Consider the following 21,055-nt stretch of genomic DNA (forward strand, 5'->3'; position numbering starts at 1 on the left):
ATATAGGCCGGAAACCTTGTGTAACTGTATGTCTTTAAGCTTTTTTTTTTAAAATAAATGTCTTTAATCTATATACTTTTAAAAATATACTCGATAGGTCTAATAATGTCATGTATCATAATTAAAAGATCAATTATGAGTCCCAAATATTTTAATATAATTTGTATATTATTCTTTCAATTAATATATGTGGGCGTTAAATTATTTAACGAAGATGATGATATAAAAAAATAAAAGGGTTTACCTAAGGCTTTATCAATAAAACCGTACGGAAGAAACACGAAGATGGCGACATCACGGATCTGCTGTGTGCTGGGCACTTTAACGTTGTTCATGTTCTTCTCGGCTTTCGCAAACGACGTCGTTGTGCTGACGGGGGACAACTTCGAGAAAGAGGTCGGTCAAGATCGAGGAGCACTAGTCGAATTCTATGCTCCATGGTATGTAATTATATTGCTTTGGTTGTGTTTTTGTGAATTTTGATTAGATCTGGCATTTCCGAGCTGGCGTTGGTTGAATTAGATCCGATTTTTATCGAATTATTACTTTATTAGGTGTTTTTACACTTGTTACATGAGCTTAACTGCAGTCTTCAGAGCAAAGCTATAATTTTTTTAAATTTCCTTTTACAATAATAGTGGAAGTGATTTAATAATTGATACTCGCTGGTTGCTACAACCTGAATCTTGTGTGTAAGGAGCAATTCATATTCACGTGTTAGCTAATCTTTGAAAATGCTTAAGTGTGTTGCTTCCTGTCCAGGTGTGGACACTGTAAAAAGCTTGCTCCCGAATATGAAAAGCTTGGAGCAAGTTTCAAGAAGGCCAAATCTGTTTTGATTGGCAAGGTTAGTATTGAATATTATTTAAAAGGCAATTGAAAAACACGTTTCTCTAAGTTAACCACGATTTAGTATTTCTTATTCTCGTTCTTCTGATATGCTTTAATTCTCATTTTACCATATATACTGTAAGTTGACCCTCAAGCTCATATTAAGGAAAAATAATAATGGAAAGTTCTTCCTTTCTCTCCAACTGTGTCTCTTGTTCCTAATATGGTATCAGAGCTCAGGTTCCACCATTATGTGTTGGACTGCCAATAGTTATGCCGCCCATTTTGTCCATAGTTGGATCATTTGTAAACTCCACACTCCAGATGTTCATTCTGGACGTGAGGGGTGTGTGTTAGTTGTCCCACATCGGTTGGATAAATAACCTGGGAGTTGCATATATGGACTTGGACAATCCTCCCCCTTGAGCTAGCTTTTGTGGTTGAGTTAGGTTCAAGTTCCAATCTTAACAGTTAGATTAATTTGATATATGGGAATGTCTCTCTCGATAGTTGTCACTTGCATCTCTTCTTCCTATTATTGTTTTTGTATTGTAATTCGTTCGAGTCTTTGAGGTTCAGCTATAATGTCGGATGATGTGATGTGTATGTATAAGGATGCTTGAAAATCCCTATTATTTGCGGATAAGCTTGTTTGTCGACTTTCTGGAATTCCATTCATTGTCCTTGAACTCTATTTCAATGTCTGGATTTTATTTTCTCAGAAACATAGCATGACATAACATGTTAGATTTTAAAATATTTACTGGATAACTACGTTGTAGGTCGATTGTGATGAGCATAAAATCCTCTGCAGCAAATATGGAGTTTCTGGGTATCCCACCATTCAGTGGTTTCCTAAACGTTCTTTGGAGCCAAAAAAGTGAGTTAATGCTCGTTTTGAACATTTAATTTTTTATCCTTCCAATTCGTGAAGAACTGTTTAAGGTTGGTATACTTGGTATATAGTTATATCTCTAGTAAATCCGAGGCTACTATAAGCACAATCCCCATGATTAAATTTTTTCCCTCTCAGGTATGAAGGGGCAAGAAATGCAGAAGCTCTTACTGAATTTGTGAACAGTGAAGGAGGTTAAACCATTTGGATTTTGCTTATTCTGTCATCCATAATTAATGGGAAACTCATTTTTTAAAATTTTTCTGGTTAATTATGTGCCATCATTCCTATGAAATTATTGCATTTTTTAAAGTTGAAAATCACTGATATAAGAATTCTTTTCTTAGGGACCAACATTAAGATTGCTTCAATGCCGTCAAGTGTTGTGGTTCTGACTACTGACAACTTCAATGAGATTGTACTTGATGAGAAGAAAGATGTACTTGTGGAGTTTTATGCACCCTGGTAAGTGTACATGAAGATACTTACCTCCCTCCATGCCTCTAAACTGATATCTAACTATGGTGTTTATAGAAACTTATTGTTCTCTATGACCGTTTAATGACTATTTTAATAATTATGACTGTGCTGCACTTATATATTTGATATTTAAATTTGCCAGGTGTGGTCATTGCAAGAGCCTTGCACCTGTAAGTTCCTTATTGGCTCATTAAGGATTTACATGGCCTTTGAAGAATAATATGCACAAAACATCACTTCTTCGGTTTTTGTTCTTGTAGACTTATGAAAAGGTTGCAACGGCATTCAATCTTGAGGAAGATGTTGTAATTGCCAATGTTGATGCTGATAAGTACAAGGATCTTGCAGAGAAGTAAGTATTAGTAAAGTTTCCTGCCTCACATTCTCCCTTTGGGTGAATAGCTACTTCCTGCTTGTCCTGTTTCGGTACCATCAGAAATTGGACCATTAGGAAAAATTTGTCATGAATAAACTATTGGAATATAGTTTTTTCGCACCCAAGACGCAACGGAAGCTTAAATTTTTCAAAGAAATTTTGTTTTTGGCAATCAAAATATTTTTAGACATCGTATGATTCAAATCCATGCATAGGATGCTTATAGTTATAAACCTTTGCCTTCTAAACGCCGGACACCAAACTATTCCGGGATTAGTGAAGATAATCGTTTTTGTAATTCCCTACAAACGATCTACTTGAAATAACGTTGTTCTTCAATCGTCTAATTAGGTCCACGATCAAAAAATGAATTCTTCTTCTAATTGCACTAGAGAAAATAAAATAAGTTTGCGTGGAGACTATTGGTCAGAAGGCGGGGATCACCGGCAGCAGGCGGCGGTGATGGCGGTTGAAGTGAGTCATGACCGTGAATTGCTTGATTCTCAATCAATTCTTTTTGGTTGAGACTTTACTTGACCTTTTATACAAAGCGGCCGAGACCTTTTATTCTTAATCAATGATTTTGTCCAAGACCTTTTTGATTATCTCCTCAATCAAAGATTAATGGCCGAGTGTTGGTCTTTGTTTTTCAATCAATATGGCCTAAACATGGCCTTTGGGAGGAGAGAAAAATAGTGGAGAGAATCTAGCTCTTGTGTTGTATATTCTTAATTGTTATAATTTGTCAACTGTTGACTGTACATATTTATTAATAATTGATTACTTGAATCTCATTGATAATAGGATTCTTCTAGTACCGAGTCTTTCACCCATGTCAAAACTCATATGTCAAGTTTTCAGCCTTTTTAGAAACTCTTGATGTTCATTTTCAACTTTTGAAAACACATTGTTTAATTAAATTAAATAGTTAAGTAGTATTTTTAACTTTTGATAATACATAATTAAAAAACTTAATTAATTCTAGATTCTCCAGAATATTCTTTGGGTATTTTGACTTGGTGGAAAATCCCTACTAATCAACATTTGGGTAGAATATATCGTGTCGATAAACAAGTCAAAGTGCAGTGCTAGTACTTAGAGTCTTCATGTTGTCTCAAGTCAAAGGACTAATGGTGTACAACAATAACCGCGGACTAATCGACTCGATAAGTGATAACCACTTGGAAAGTCCGATAGAGGGTTGTTTAGTGCAATCATCATATGATCTCCTATGATTAGTCCGCGTTTATGGTTGTACACCATTTATCCTTATTTTAGGCGGCTGAATCAACTATGAACGAATTTAGAATATACAATACAATACGTTACTTGTGGACCTCATGGTACTTATATCATATTCAAAGACTTTATTCATGTAGCTTGCATGAATATACAGATTAAGTAAATTGTATAATTGAATAGAACCATAAAATATTATTAAAACAATGATATTTCTACATAAGAGTCAATAAAATCTCAGTCACAAGTTTGATTGTTGGGCATCTACTCTTAACATAAATCTGATCCACCACTTTCACTAAATAGGCATGGTGTAAGTGGTTATCCTACCTTAAAATTTTTCCCGAAGAACAACAAGGCTGGTGAAGACTATGATGGTGGCCGAGATTTAGATGACTTTGTCACTTTCATCAATGAGAAGTGTGGAACTAGCCGAGATGGATTGGGGCAATTGACTTATAAGGTTTGTAACTAAATGCCAATTACCTTCTTTGTCGTCACTTCTTTGTGATTCTAATCTTCTTTCTCATCTTAGGCGGGAGTTGTTGAGGCCCTCGGTAGCTTGGTGAAAGAATTTGTTGGTGGAAGTAGTGAGGAGAAGAAGGCTGTGTTCAAACGAATAGAAGGTGAAGCAGAAAAGCTAACGGGTTCTGCTGCAAGGTTCTCGTAAATGCTTTTTGTATTTTTATTACTCGCATAACACTTGAGTGCGTCTATATTTTTCTTGTTGTGTGATCGTTACCTTTGTGCATGATGGTTCTCCGTTCCACAGAAAAAGTTAGATGTACTTGATTACCTTTGGAGTAGGGATGCTTTTTTAGAAATCTCGTTACAACTCACATACAAATTTGGTAGGGATTTGTCATGGAGAGTTATCTTTCCTTGAAAAATGATACAGTTGGTATAGTAACCCAATATGTATTTGACAAATGTGTGAGATACTGTGTTTTCCTTTCATTTTTTCTCAAATTTCATGGCTAACGGGTTCTGCTGCAAGGTTCTCGTAAATGCTTTTTGTATTTTTATTACTCGCATAACACTTGAGTGCGTCTATATTTTTCTTGTTGTGTGATCGTTACCTTTGTGCATGATGGTTCTCCGTTCCACAGAAAAAGTTAGATGTACTTGATTACCTTTGGAGTAGGGATGCTTTTTTAGAAATCTCGTTACAACTCACATACAAATTTGGTAGGGATTTGTCATGGAGAGTTATCTTTCCTTGAAAAATGATACAGTTGGTATAGTAACCCAATATGTATTTGACAAATGTGTGAGATACTGTGTTTTCCTTTCATTTTTTCTCAAATTTCATGGCTAACGGGTTCTGCTGCAAGGTTCTCGTAAATGCTTTTTGTATTTTTATTACTCGCATAACACTTGAGTGCGTCTATATTTTTCTTGTTGTGTGATCGTTACCTTTGTGCATGATGGTTCTCCGTTCCACAGAAAAAGTTAGATGTACTTGATTACCTTTGGAGTAGGGATGCTTTTTTAGAAATCTCGTTACAACTCACATACAAATTTGGTAGGGATTTGTCATGGAGAGTTATCTTTCCTTGAAAAATGATACAGTTGGTATAGTAACCCAATATGTATTTGACAAATGTGTGAGATACTGTGTTTTCCTTTCATTTTTTCTCAAATTTCATGGCTAACGGGTTCTGCTGCAAGGTTCTCGTAAATGCTTTTTGTATTTTTATTACTCGCATAACACTTGAGTGCGTCTATATTTTTCTTGTTGTGTGATCGTTACCTTTGTGCATGATGGTTCTCCGTTCCACAGAAAAAGTTAGATGTACTTGATTACCTTTGGAGTAGGGATGCTTTTTTAGAAATCTCGTTACAACTCACATACAAATTTGGTAGGGATTTGTCATGGAGAGTTATCTTTCCTTGAAAAATGATACAGTTGGTATAGTAACCCAATATGTATTTGACAAATGTGTGAGATACTGTGTTTTCCTTTCATTTTTTCTCAAATTTCATGGCTAACGGGTTCTGCTGCAAGGTTCTCGTAAATGCTTTTTGTATTTTTATTACTCGCATAACACTTGAGTGCGTCTATATTTTTCTTGTTGTGTGATCGTTACCTTTGTGCATGATGGTTCTCCGTTCCACAGAAAAAGTTAGATGTACTTGATTACCTTTGGAGTAGGGATGCTTTTTTAGAAATCTCGTTACAACTCACATACAAATTTGGTAGGGATTTGTCATGGAGAGTTATCTTTCCTTGAAAAATGATACAGTTGGTATAGTAACCCAATATGTATTTGACAAATGTGTGAGATACTGTGTTTTCCTTTCATTTTTTCTCAAATTTCATGGCTAACGGGTTCTGCTGCAAGGTTCTCGTAAATGCTTTTTGTATTTTTATTACTCGCATAACACTTGAGTGCGTCTATATTTTTCTTGTTGTGTGATCGTTACCTTTGTGCATGATGGTTCTCCGTTCCACAGAAAAAGTTAGATGTACTTGATTACCTTTGGAGTAGGGATGCTTTTTTAGAAATCTCGTTACAACTCACATACAAATTTGGTAGGGATTTGTCATGGAGAGTTATCTTTCCTTGAAAAATGATACAGTTGGTATAGTAACCCAATATGTATTTGACAAATGTGTGAGATACTGTGTTTTCCTTTCATTTTTTCTCAAATTTCATGGCTAACGGGTTCTGCTGCAAGGTTCTCGTAAATGCTTTTTGTATTTTTATTACTCGCATAACACTTGAGTGCGTCTATATTTTTCTTGTTGTGTGATCGTTACCTTTGTGCATGATGGTTCTCCGTTCCACAGAAAAAGTTAGATGTACTTGATTACCTTTGGAGTAGGGATGCTTTTTTAGAAATCTCGTTACAACTCACATACAAATTTGGTAGGGATTTGTCATGGAGAGTTATCTTTCCTTGAAAAATGATACAGTTGGTATAGTAACCCAATATGTATTTGACAAATGTGTGAGATACTGTGTTTTCCTTTCATTTTTTCTCAAATTTCATGGCTAACGGGTTCTGCTGCAAGGTTCTCGTAAATGCTTTTTGTATTTTTATTACTCGCATAACACTTGAGTGCGTCTATATTTTTCTTGTTGTGTGATCGTTACCTTTGTGCATGATGGTTCTCCGTTCCACAGAAAAAGTTAGATGTACTTGATTACCTTTGGAGTAGGGATGCTTTTTTAGAAATCTCGTTACAACTCACATACAAATTTGGTAGGGATTTGTCATGGAGAGTTATCTTTCCTTGAAAAATGATACAGTTGGTATAGTAACCCAATATGTATTTGACAAATGTGTGAGATACTGTGTTTTCCTTTCATTTTTTCTCAAATTTCATGGCTAACGGGTTCTGCTGCAAGGTTCTCGTAAATGCTTTTTGTATTTTTATTACTCGCATAACACTTGAGTGCGTCTATATTTTTCTTGTTGTGTGATCGTTACCTTTGTGCATGATGGTTCTCCGTTCCACAGAAAAAGTTAGATGTACTTGATTACCTTTGGAGTAGGGATGCTTTTTTAGAAATCTCGTTACAACTCACATACAAATTTGGTAGGGATTTGTCATGGAGAGTTATCTTTCCTTGAAAAATGATACAGTTGGTATAGTAACCCAATATGTATTTGACAAATGTGTGAGATACTGTGTTTTCCTTTCATTTTTTCTCAAATTTCATGGCTAACGGGTTCTGCTGCAAGGTTCTCGTAAATGCTTTTTGTATTTTTATTACTCGCATAACACTTGAGTGCGTCTATATTTTTCTTGTTGTGTGATCGTTACCTTTGTGCATGATGGTTCTCCGTTCCACAGAAAAAGTTAGATGTACTTGATTACCTTTGGAGTAGGGATGCTTTTTTAGAAATCTCGTTACAACTCACATACAAATTTGGTAGGGATTTGTCATGGAGAGTTATCTTTCCTTGAAAAATGATACAGTTGGTATAGTAACCCAATATGTATTTGACAAATGTGTGAGATACTGTGTTTTCCTTTCATTTTTTCTCAAATTTCATGGCTAACGGGTTCTGCTGCAAGGTTCTCGTAAATGCTTTTTGTATTTTTATTACTCGCATAACACTTGAGTGCGTCTATATTTTTCTTGTTGTGTGATCGTTACCTTTGTGCATGATGGTTCTCCGTTCCACAGAAAAAGTTAGATGTACTTGATTACCTTTGGAGTAGGGATGCTTTTTTAGAAATCTCGTTACAACTCACATACAAATTTGGTAGGGATTTGTCATGGAGAGTTATCTTTCCTTGAAAAATGATACAGTTGGTATAGTAACCCAATATGTATTTGACAAATGTGTGAGATACTGTGTTTTCCTTTCATTTTTTCTCAAATTTCATGGCTAACGGGTTCTGCTGCAAGGTTCTCGTAAATGCTTTTTGTATTTTTATTACTCGCATAACACTTGAGTGCGTCTATATTTTTCTTGTTGTGTGATCGTTACCTTTGTGCATGATGGTTCTCCGTTCCACAGAAAAAGTTAGATGTACTTGATTACCTTTGGAGTAGGGATGCTTTTTTAGAAATCTCGTTACAACTCACATACAAATTTGGTAGGGATTTGTCATGGAGAGTTATCTTTCCTTGAAAAATGATACAGTTGGTATAGTAACCCAATATGTATTTGACAAATGTGTGAGATACTGTGTTTTCCTTTCATTTTTTCTCAAATTTCATGGCTAACGGGTTCTGCTGCAAGGTTCTCGTAAATGCTTTTTGTATTTTTATTACTCGCATAACACTTGAGTGCGTCTATATTTTTCTTGTTGTGTGATCGTTACCTTTGTGCATGATGGTTCTCCGTTCCACAGAAAAAGTTAGATGTACTTGATTACCTTTGGAGTAGGGATGCTTTTTTAGAAATCTCGTTACAACTCACATACAAATTTGGTAGGGATTTGTCATGGAGAGTTATCTTTCCTTGAAAAATGATACAGTTGGTATAGTAACCCAATATGTATTTGACAAATGTGTGAGATACTGTGTTTTCCTTTCATTTTTTCTCAAATTTCATGGCTAACGGGTTCTGCTGCAAGGTTCTCGTAAATGCTTTTTGTATTTTTATTACTCGCATAACACTTGAGTGCGTCTATATTTTTCTTGTTGTGTGATCGTTACCTTTGTGCATGATGGTTCTCCGTTCCACAGAAAAAGTTAGATGTACTTGATTACCTTTGGAGTAGGGATGCTTTTTTAGAAATCTCGTTACAACTCACATACAAATTTGGTAGGGATTTGTCATGGAGAGTTATCTTTCCTTGAAAAATGATACAGTTGGTATAGTAACCCAATATGTATTTGACAAATGTGTGAGATACTGTGTTTTCCTTTCATTTTTTCTCAAATTTCATGGCTAACGGGTTCTGCTGCAAGGTTCTCGTAAATGCTTTTTGTATTTTTATTACTCGCATAACACTTGAGTGCGTCTATATTTTTCTTGTTGTGTGATCGTTACCTTTGTGCATGATGGTTCTCCGTTCCACAGAAAAAGTTAGATGTACTTGATTACCTTTGGAGTAGGGATGCTTTTTTAGAAATCTCGTTACAACTCACATACAAATTTGGTAGGGATTTGTCATGGAGAGTTATCTTTCCTTGAAAAATGATACAGTTGGTATAGTAACCCAATATGTATTTGACAAATGTGTGAGATACTGTGTTTTCCTTTCATTTTTTCTCAAATTTCATGGCTAACGGGTTCTGCTGCAAGGTTCTCGTAAATGCTTTTTGTATTTTTATTACTCGCATAACACTTGAGTGCGTCTATATTTTTCTTGTTGTGTGATCGTTACCTTTGTGCATGATGGTTCTCCGTTCCACAGAAAAAGTTAGATGTACTTGATTACCTTTGGAGTAGGGATGCTTTTTTAGAAATCTCGTTACAACTCACATACAAATTTGGTAGGGATTTGTCATGGAGAGTTATCTTTCCTTGAAAAATGATACAGTTGGTATAGTAACCCAATATGTATTTGACAAATGTGTGAGATACTGTGTTTTCCTTTCATTTTTTCTCAAATTTCATGGCTAACGGGTTCTGCTGCAAGGTTCTCGTAAATGCTTTTTGTATTTTTATTACTCGCATAACACTTGAGTGCGTCTATATTTTTCTTGTTGTGTGATCGTTACCTTTGTGCATGATGGTTCTCCGTTCCACAGAAAAAGTTAGATGTACTTGATTACCTTTGGAGTAGGGATGCTTTTTTAGAAATCTCGTTACAACTCACATACAAATTTGGTAGGGATTTGTCATGGAGAGTTATCTTTCCTTGAAAAATGATACAGTTGGTATAGTAACCCAATATGTATTTGACAAATGTGTGAGATACTGTGTTTTCCTTTCATTTTTTCTCAAATTTCATGGCTAACGGGTTCTGCTGCAAGGTTCTCGTAAATGCTTTTTGTATTTTTATTACTCGCATAACACTTGAGTGCGTCTATATTTTTCTTGTTGTGTGATCGTTACCTTTGTGCATGATGGTTCTCCGTTCCACAGAAAAAGTTAGATGTACTTGATTACCTTTGGAGTAGGGATGCTTTTTTAGAAATCTCGTTACAACTCACATACAAATTTGGTAGGGATTTGTCATGGAGAGTTATCTTTCCTTGAAAAATGATACAGTTGGTATAGTAACCCAATATGTATTTGACAAATGTGTGAGATACTGTGTTTTCCTTTCATTTTTTCTCAAATTTCATGGCTAACGGGTTCTGCTGCAAGGTTCTCGTAAATGCTTTTTGTATTTTTATTACTCGCATAACACTTGAGTGCGTCTATANCACCACTTGGATTATTGTCAGAGATAGGACAATCGCCCACATCCTATTCTGCTAGTGTACTCGAGTGCGGTGCTCATATCGAGGTGGCTCGGTTAGAATGCCGTCCGGGGGCTTATATAAGAGCCCAGGCGTCTGGTTGCCCGGGGAGTAGAGCCCGGGCTTGCACCTGCCCGGCTTCAGAAGAATCCATTCTCCAGATTGACCCTGATTTGGGAATCCATCTGATATCCCGGGTCATCCATGACCCGGGCTCTTGCAGGTGTATCATCCTCCATGAAGACTACTAGAACACTCTTGCCCCATGACCTGGGAGGACGAGATAACTGCCAAAGATCCTTGCCATTCTCAGTCTGATCCTGACCTCCTAAATTTTGTTGCCATCATGTCGGTTATATGTTTTCGAACACTAAGCCTGATGCAAGATGATGTATTTGTTGGCATTTAGTATTAGTTATTTTGCATTGATTGTGTGTCAGCCGACAGTGTTCGAAGTAGTACTTCTTAGCCAAGGATGATTATGAGGTGATTAGACATGCCCTCTCTGTCATGTACTCGAATTTCCTTAGCACATACTGTGGTAGAGACATGAAGTTTTATTTAAAATATTGAATTCTCTTTGCACGAATGTTGGATCTAGAAGCATGCATGATCAGAGGGTGAAAATTTTAAACTGGAGTGGGGAACAGAGATGTTTGAACATGTGAATTGAGTTTGACTATATTTGTAACGCCCCGAAAATTTTAAGGTCCACGTAAACCACATGCATGCAATTATTAAATTATGTTGTATTTTAATTAATTGTTTTAATTGCATTATTTAATTATATTGTGCATATTTGCATGTTTAAAATATATTTTTATACATAGTTGTATTAAAATATATTTTTAAAGGTTATTCGAGTTGCGATCGAGGAACGGGGACCGAAGGCTGAAAAACGTAAAATGTTTTATTAAATAATTGTTTTTAATTATTTAAAATATGAGTGTTGCTTTTAAGTATTTTTTAAAATATGGGGTTTTGAGGTGATTTTATACGCCGGAACGTAAATTTTATCGGTATTGGTTTTTCAAATAAAATACGAGCTTTTTAGCAATCCGGCTAATAAATTCACAAATTTATTTTTACCAAAACCTTGTTAATATTTTATTTATAACCTAATTAGACTAATGGGCTTAATTTAATTAGCTTATTAGGCCAAAGCCTAGTTAGTAGTTAATTAGTGTATAAAATATATTAAACCCCACCCCAAATTAAACATAAACCACGCCTCCACCTAGCAACACAATTCAGAATTTCTTTACACTCCAAAAACCCACGGCACCCACAATCACATCAAGGAGAGTTTGGTTTTGTCATGTAAATTCAAGCCATGATCGTTCGTCGCCGTTCTTCGCAATCATCAACGGTTTTTCGTGCGTTTAAAACGCAAAGCCACGTCATAATTCTTCATTTTCTCATCTTTCACACTATAGTAATTATTTAAAATTATCTTGCATGAAAAACAAAGGACACTTTGTAATATTTTCGTTTTGCATATGTGATTTTTAAAGTGTGGTTTATGAACAAAAAAACATGAATATTATGTTGATTAGGAGCTGCCATGATTAGGATAGGTTGAGGGATGTTTTTTTACATGTTTTATTGAGTCCTTAACCACCCCAATACGTTGCAAACATGAAGAGAAATAAGCTGAAACCATAGGAAATTCAGAAATATGAAGCCGTGAGTTTCTATGGCTTGTACAAAAATTCAAGGGACTTGGCTAGGGTGCATGGGGGCTTGGGGCTTGACCAGGTCTGGGGGTTGGGTCCTAAGGGTCGTGGCTAGGTCCTAGGAAGAGTCCTAGCAGGGCTAGGACTCGTGGTTCAGGCTGGGGAGGAGTCCATGAAAGTTAGGACTCTGCCCAAGCACTTCTAGCGTTCGGTCCCTGTACAGGGGGCTGCAGCTTGGTTAGGGGCTGGGTTTGGGGGTCTGGACGGTGGCTTAGGATGGTTCAAGGAGGGGTAGGAATGGTCAGGGCTCATGGTGGCTTGAGCAATAGCCCACGAGAAGGAACGCACGCACGCAAGGGAGAGGGGGAAACGCGCAGGCTGTTCTGATTCAGGTGCTTCGTGCGCTGGTTTCAGGACATGGGTTGGTCTGGTCTTGGGCTAGACATGGTCCAAGGAAGGTTAGGGTCAGGTGGGCTCGGTGGTGGCTTGACTGGAAGGGTCCTAGTTGGGTTAGGATTCCTAGTACAACCAGAACACAAGACACGCACACAGACAGAATATTGGGCCTGCTGTTCAGCAAGTTTTGTGCGGGCCAGGGCTGGGTTTTTGGGCTGGGCTTGCACAGTAGGTTCCCTAGATGAGTTGACTAGGTTTTGGCTCAAGGTGGCTCGGGCGTGACTTGAGTAAATTGGGAGATGGCACGGGTGGTTCAATAAGGTGTCTAAAACGAAAATTAAAGAACAAAAATTGAATCCATGGGTCCACGAGGGTAGCTCATGACTTGGAAGGGTAGAATAAATCTTAAAAATGTTATGTTTAAAATTTGGGATCAAAATAATGAGTTTTGGATTTATTCGGGATTTAATCGCCGCACGAAACGCTAATTAACGAGTTAATTGAAAAGCCTAGTTTTAAACTTTATAAAATTATGGAAAATTGTATTTAAGCTTAAATAATTATTACAAATATGAGCTTTAAATTTGGGAATTTAGTATTAAGTTTTGGTTTAGTTCGGGATTAAAACACATTAATACGTCACATTTAATGATTAATTTAAAAGTCCTCGATTTAGGATAAATAAAAATATGAAAAAATTCATGTAAGCTTAAATAATTATTTGGGACATGTTAGAGTCAAGGAAATTAAGAAAATGTCAAAAACAGTAAAATTTTACGTCCAGTGGTAAAACGGTCATTTTACAACTAGAAATTAGTAAACGTCATGGCAGTGTCCTGAATGCTGTTTTATGTGCTAATATGATTATTTCAAATGTTTATGAATTTTATGACTTGGATTTTAAATGTTTACGATTTATTATGTCAAAATGTTATTTTATAAGGTTTTGATTTAATATGTTAAAATGTTTATTTTAAATGTTTGAGATTTAAATGCATATTTTAAATGTTTATGATGTTGAAATGTTTATTTAAAAGATTTATGGATTTTTATATGTTGAAAGGTTTCTTTTAAAAGATTTATGAATTTTTATGAGGAAACGATAACGTTAAAAGATATGTTGCATGCTTGTTTTTGAAAAGAAAAGGATATTAAATGTGTGATTTTTATAAAGTGATGATAATATGAAACGTTGAAGGAAATGAAGTAATTGTGACTAATACGATGATATGTTAGAAATGTCGTGAGGGTTATGGTCCCAGTGGGAGCCAGACGATCGTATTTCCTTGGATACAGATATGTATATGTATACGATAATATGTTAATACGTAAGGCCAAGGCCCAGTTGACCGGTGAGAGTGTTGCTGGTGTCCACGCCGCCCAGTACTGTGGTTACATGTAGATGGATCCATCGCCCAACACGTAGACGTAGACGTAGATGAACACGAAAGTCACAATTAACTATCTGAATTCAACGAAAAGATAAAGGAATACGTATATGTTGATGATAATATGAATACGTATATGTTGATGATGATATGAATATGAATATGTTTATGATGATATGAAAACGTTTATGCAAAAGTTTATGACAAAGGTTATGAAAATGTTTATGTTTAAAGATGATGCATCATTATGAAAATGTTTTTCTTTAAAGTTTATGCATCATGAAAATATTTTTGAAAACGTTTATGGTTAAATTTTATGCATCTTCATAAAAACGATATTTTAAGTACAAGTATTTTTCACTGTTGCATTTGATGTGTATTATGTATTACTTGTTATCAAGGATATGACGTGTTGAGTCTTTAGACTCACTAGGTGTGATTGATGCATGTGCTATTGATTATGAATATGTTAATGAAGATCTTGATGGTTGACTTTGCTGGACTGAAGCACATAATCCGAGGACCGACGCTAGTTTTCCGCACTAGTTATGATTTATTATTTTAAGTTATGTTAAGAATATTTTTATGACTTTTAATTATTTATGAGTGGTTTTTGAGAGGTTATAGTATGGGCTATTTCCTTTGATTTTCAAATGTTAGTTGGTAAATTTATTTTTAAAATGATGTCAAAATATTTTATGGTTCGGCCGAATGCTAAGTGAGGCTTTAAAAAAAATAATTTTTAGCACGTTTTAAGAAACTGATTAAGCAGACGTTTCAGTTGGTATCAGAGCAATGGTTCTGTAAAGGGTTGTGCCACCATCAGTGCCGGGAAGCTCAGTTGTCAATACTCAAACTTGTAAGTTTAAATGCTTTATATGATTTTATGATGTTACCTGCATAATTATATGTTTACGTTACATGTTTAAAAACTTTATGAGGATATATGATTTATATGCTTTAAAATTTTATATGTAATAAGATATGAAATAAGAAATTATTTGATTTCAATGCATGTTGGCTTCGTGATGGAATTGGACTATGTTGATTTTTGGGTTTTAGTATTGACGTTCTATATTTTTGGGCTATAAGTTAATCGTGAATATTATGAATGCTTTTGGGACATGTTGATTTTCTAAGAAAATATTTATGATTAGATGGGAATATTCTCTAGTGCAATTAGAAGAAGAATTCATTTTTTGATGAGGTCACTACTTTTGTCGATGCTCCCTCTTCTGGCCCTGAGAACTAGACACTTGTAATTTCTAAAATAGTTGTGTATGGAAAGAAAAATTGAGAGACAACTACACCTTGACCACTTCCCAAGATTTGCAATGAGCTGATCAATTAGTTCATCGGTGGGTACTCACTTGAAAATAATGTGGTGTTCAATGCGGTTTTAAATAGTCGGGCTAGAGTCATACTCGCTGTCCCGATTAGTCATGCTTGGATACCCAAAGAGATGATCAATCTGGTTTTATAAAAGCATCGGGGGCTTCATGTCTCCTAGAGATGGGATGAGGAGCCTGAGTCTCGTGTCTCATGGACTTGAGATAAGATGTCAGGGCCTTGTGTCTCCCGGGCTCGAAATGGTCGAGGTACGGAGCTCCGAGCCAGGTTTGAGAACCCTGGGCTTATAGATAACCAAGGTGCGGAGCCTTGGGCCGGGGAACATGTCCCGGGCTCGAAATGGTCGAGGTGCGGAGCCCCGATCCAGGTTTGAGAACCCTGGGCTTATAGATAACCAAGGTGCGGAGCCTTGGATTTTATGGGAATGTTCTGTATATGGATAATTTTTGTTTCCGACTTTCAGTATTTTCACTTGCCCTATTTATAATATATTTTTCTGAGGGGTCGACAGTGGATCTGCCACACCGTGTTCCAAGTAAGAAAATTCTCTTGGCGACCTTGATCATACACTCCATTGGGTACATCATTGTTCTTATTACCCGTTATGCAGGTGCAGGCAAAGAGCCTACTCAAACATCACAATTCGTTGATTCCTCAGGATATTCTTGCACAATACGCCTATGGGAGATTGAATTGGAGGAGTATCTTGGCCTTGTTCAAGATTTCTTCCTACTTCCTCAAGTAATAGCCAACTTGGTGTGGCAGATCCACTGTCGACCCCTCACAAAAATATATTATAAATAGGGCAAGTGAAAATGCTGAAAGCCGGAAACAAATATTATCCATATACAGAACATTCCCATAAATTCCAAGGCTCCGCACCTTGGTTATCTATAAGCACAGGGTTCTCAAACCTGGCTCGGCGCTCCGCACCTCGACCATTTCGAGCCCGGGACATGCTCCCCGGCCCAAGGCTCCGCACCTTGGTTATCTATAAGCCCAGGGTTCTCAAACCTGGCTCGGAGCTCCGTACCTCGACCATTTCGAGCCCGGGAGACACGAGGCCCCGACATCTTATCACAAGTCCATGAGACACGAGACTCCGGCTCCTCATCCCATCTCTGGGAGACATGAAGCCCCCGATACTTTTATAAAACCATATTGATCATCTCTTTGAGAATCCAAGCATGACTAATCGGGACAGCGAGTATGACTCTAGCCCGACTATTTAAGGGATGTGTGATGATACACCTGTAAGAGCACGGGTCATGGATGACCCGGGATATCAGATGGATTCCCAAATCAGGGGCAATCTGCAGGATGGATTCTTCTGAAGCCGGGCAGGTGCAAGCCCGGGCTCTACTCCCCGGGCAACCAGACGCCTGGGCTCTTATATAAGCCCCCGGTAGGCATTCTAACCGAGCCACCTCGATATGAGCACCGCACTCGAGTACACTAGCAGAATAGGATGTAGGCGATTGTCCTATCTCTGACAATAATCCAAGTGGTTGACAAAGTCAGACAGGCGGGATGTGACTAGTGTATGATTTGACATGTCAGAATATAGCCGCCCTACTGTAATTAGTAGGTAGCACGCAGAACGAGGTCATCATTACTTCTCCTACTATAAATATCAGGTTCTCCCTTTACATTTACATTCATTCATTCACACCAATATCACACAGTCAACACTTGACTACATTGGTTTTATCGCTTGAGTACCCTGCTGACTTAAGCATCGGAGTGGCCACGCCGGACACCCTTCCGGCGCCCATTCACGAGTTCATTTCATTGTGTGCAGGTTATAGCTGAAGCCATATTACAGAGATATATCTTCATCACAGATATATCTCACTGCTCTTATTCCCTTCATTATCTTGATAGCAGATCCGGTGGAGCACCCGACACGGCTCATCCATTTCACCAGGATCGCATCAGAGGAAAACATAGAAAATTTTGTTCGACTATCCTTTATGATAGAAGGGGTTGCCACCTAGAAACTGATGCTCGGTTTTAATGTTAATAATACAAATTTGAGCAGAAAGGCCATGGTGATTTTAATATAAAAAAAATGACAAGGACACCCAAGGATAGGATGGTGGAATAACAATTGGGGGGTAAGTTTTCTCGGGGAAACGTCATAATATTTACACACCCCTTGGATCATTCGGGGCTCAGGGAACCTTGTACCCTTATTTAATTGGCCTTTATACAAGGTATGATATCCCGGGTTGGCTGGTGGGCTTGGTCACTCACTCCGGGCATGGCCAGGTCAAAACCATATGGCATACCGGATTTTTCCCTAAGTGGGTCGGCAAGTGCGTGGTCGAGATGAGAACCTTCCACCTCATATTATTTTAGCCCGGCACCTCTTAATTGGGGTTTTAGGGCCTTGAATTTTCTAAGGCGACTCTCATACTCACTCAAGTGTTCGGGGCTCGGGGATTTATCAGGGCCAGAAGAGGGAGCATCGACAAAAGTATTGACCTCATAAATGGCTCGGGGATCGGGATTGGACATTTTGTTTTGATGAAAAGGAAAATAATAATAAACTTACTAAGGGAAGTCACACGAGGTCCGAGCATAGGAAATTTGTTGTTCGAAAGGGAGTTGGCAGTTCAGCAGATTAATGGAAGGAAAATGAAGAGAGGAAATGAAAAAAAATGGCCACTTATTTATAGGAGATGACAGATGATCTTGACTGACGATCAAAGATGATCGGGCCGTATAGAATAGCACGGCAAGCTGAGTCATCCCCTCGGTAATTGGAATAGACGTAAGTGTATCGGATGGCGATAAATAAAAGTGGCTTGAATCATGTTACGTGGATCTTGATCTCAGCCGTCCATGGCTTTGCGATCCGACGGCTCTGATGAACTCGAAAAAACTAGAATTTGAAGCAAGAACAATTCTAGAAATGACTTACTTTATTTGGGTCGGGTCATTAAAGAAAACACTTGGCCTGAAATTCTTACTTCCTTTAGGCAAAAGGGCGAGGTACTATTGATAGTCCAGTAATTCTGACTCGACCTAGACTTGAGAGAATCTGACTCGATAGGCGTTGATTAGCTAAGACAACGGGTTCATATTAAATCTGATTAAGAATATAGTAAAGACCTAATAAGCCACTTGGAGTACAACTCAGCATCCGAGTATGTTTTGGTGGATCAGCCAAATTATGGGAGCACCAACTCGAGGGTCATAGAGCTCGTCCGACAACGCGTACCCGACCTGATCACCTCGGCTCGGGAGTAATTCCCTCGACGAAGATCAAGTCAAGCAATCTAATTTGGGAAAATCTATTAGCCGACCGGAACTCAAATGAGTATGCTAGTTAATGAAGTACTATACATATAAAACTCTAGAATAAATCTTATGTGATAAGGAAAGAATATCGAGAAATTCGGGATATACCATTCAAATCCATAAATTACCAAAGATAAAATAAGATCAGTGCAAATTTGATATTCAAATAACTTTTCATACTAGAATTCTTCACATAAAAGATATCCAATTCCAATTCTATAAATATCAAACTCTCTATGATTTAAGGCATACACTCATTGTTTTACATAAGTATTATTATATATGCATTCTTAAGTTTGCTCTACGGACTGAATCAAGCATCAAAGAGGTCAAACTGAAAACACTTCTGGTGCTTCTAACGTCTGATTATCCGCGCAGGATTCAGCTCGGCTATATTTAGATAGATCATATCTAAATCGGTCATCTCCTGATCCAAACGCCTCTGTGCGAATGATGGTAAAACTACAACTAACGGGAAAGTATTTTACTCTAACATACCGAAACCTAGGTATGTGAGATTTTTTACTTCGTCGGTATTAACTTTTACACGAAAATTATTACCAATTTGTTCACATTTGGTTATGGAAATTTAACAAAAATAAATTTAAGTTACAAATGTTAGTTTATTTACCATTGTTCTCTTACCGTAATTATTTATTCTATAGAATTTAAACCCAAAACTTTAGTTCCAAAAATTTGGAAAAACGATCGAAAGTATTTTAATAGTAAAATATAGATATTGAAATTAAATCTCGCCAAAAAAATGCTGAACAGATCCGAAATTAATGCAGATTTTACAGAACAGCAAACTTTTCCATACATAAATACGCACAGTAATTGTAATATCTAGTTGCTGCAAAAATAATAAAAGTTCACTCACGCTCCTGACTAACATCCCACGACGCCAGAATGTTTGAGAGAAGTTAACTGGGAGAACGAAGCCACATCATTTCCCAACTAGGGGGAAAATACCTGCAAATGCTCTCCACGACAAGCTCTGTTTGCGGTGATTCCTCACTGATCTACAGCAAAGATAGAAAGGATATTCTTCTTCAATGTGAACTCGTCCACCTTTGCTGGGCTGATTGACTGTTGATAAACGTCATAAAAATGTCTCAGGCATTAAAAAGTTTCAAGTTCTTAAAACATGAATGTGTCGATAGTCATGGCTCTGAAATAGACACACTATGATCAGAACTTTGAAAAAGTTGACAGCATAGTTGCATAAAGATACTAAGTTGACAGCATAGTTGCATAAAGATACTAAGTTGTTCTTCCAAAAATAAATTGACTACCACGAGTTGATAGGTCTAATCATGATCCAATAATTAAGGGAAATGATTTAGTTTGAAGCTTGCAGAACACTAAAATTTCTTTAAAAACTAGAGTCTTATCTTTTAAATGAATTAATTGATGAATAGTCGGGCCAACATTCAAATATCTGAGTTGAGGAAGAAAAGTGTAGGTTACGATTGTGTAATTGAGGGAAAAAAGACATATATTGAAAGATTAGCGGACAACTTACGGTATTTACCTTGGCAAGCATGCGTTCCAACCGCTGAATTTCATTCTTGGCATAATCAGCACCTTTGTCCATGCAACTCTTAGCAGCTTTCAGGTACATCTTTCCATACCTTAGTAATTAAACAGAACCTGAATAAAGGATACTAGGGATGCCCTATGTCTCACGGATAGCATGTGCAAGTAATAAAAGGTGTTTTTAACACCCATACCAATACTTTACAATAAGAGACAACTGTAGTTTTAGGTATTTTTACTTAATTTTATTTCATACTTAAACCATGAAATTTGAGAAAAAATGAAAGGAAAACACAGTATCTCACACATTTGTCAAATACATATTGGGTTACTATACCAACTGTATCATTTTTCAAGGAAAGATAACTCTCCACGACAAATCCCTACCAAATTTGTATGTGAGTTGTAACGAGATTTCTAAAAAAGCATCCCTACTCCAAAGGTAATCAAGTACATCTAACTTTTTCTGTGGAACGGAGAACCATCATGCACAAAGGTAACGATCACACAACAAGAAAAATATAGACGCACTCAAGTGTTATGCGAGTAATAAAAATACAAAAAGCATTTACGAGAACCTTGCAGCAGAACCCGTTAGCCATTCTGCTTCACCTTCTATTCGTTTGAACACAGCCTTCTTCTCCTCACTACTTCCACCAACAAATTCTTTCACCAAGCTACCGAGGGCCTCAACAACTCCCGCCTAAGATGAGAAAGAAGATTAGAATCACAAAGAAGTGACGACAAAGAAGGTAATT

General features: G+C 37.0%; 1 protein-coding gene and 1 long non-coding RNA gene across 2 annotated transcripts; one reads left to right on the forward strand and one right to left on the reverse strand.

The window, feature by feature from the left end:
- Positions 1-231: 231 nt before the first annotated feature.
- Positions 232-4,665, forward strand: LOC140973515 (protein disulfide-isomerase like 2-1-like). The gene is made up of 9 exons (XM_073436380.1): positions 232-440; positions 763-847; positions 1,614-1,711; positions 1,865-1,920; positions 2,074-2,191; positions 2,349-2,376; positions 2,467-2,558; positions 4,128-4,284; positions 4,357-4,665. The coding sequence occupies exons 1-9, from the start codon at positions 286-288 to the stop codon at positions 4,489-4,491; spliced, it is 924 nt and encodes a 307-aa protein (XP_073292481.1). The 5' UTR covers positions 232-285; the 3' UTR covers positions 4,492-4,665.
- Positions 4,666-19,489: 14,824 nt separating this feature from the next.
- On the reverse strand, positions 19,490-21,006 carry LOC140972179 (uncharacterized). Its single transcript, XR_012174455.1, has 3 exons — positions 20,876-21,006; positions 20,293-20,392; positions 19,490-19,847 (listed from the first exon to the last, which is right to left on the reverse strand). It is a non-coding gene; the product is annotated as an uncharacterized lncRNA (long non-coding RNA).
- Between the last annotated feature and the right edge of the window lie 49 nt (positions 21,007-21,055).

The sequence above is a fragment of the Primulina huaijiensis genome, chromosome 3 (assembly GCF_012295235.1).
Source record: "Primulina huaijiensis isolate GDHJ02 chromosome 3, ASM1229523v2, whole genome shotgun sequence".
Classification (NCBI taxonomy): Eukaryota; Viridiplantae; Streptophyta; class Magnoliopsida; order Lamiales; family Gesneriaceae; genus Primulina; species Primulina huaijiensis.

Excerpts from the sequence above, each read along its gene's own strand:
- LOC140973515 (XM_073436380.1), top strand. The coding sequence starts at position 286 with ATGGCGACATCACGGATCTGCTGTGTGCTGGGCACTTTAACGTTGTTC. Across the intron at positions 441-762 it reads GTCGAATTCTATGCTCCATG|GTGTGGACACTGTAAAAAGC; the intron begins GTATGTAATTAT and ends CTTCCTGTCCAG. Across the intron at positions 1,712-1,864 it reads CGTTCTTTGGAGCCAAAAAA|GTATGAAGGGGCAAGAAATG; the intron begins GTGAGTTAATGC and ends TTTCCCTCTCAG.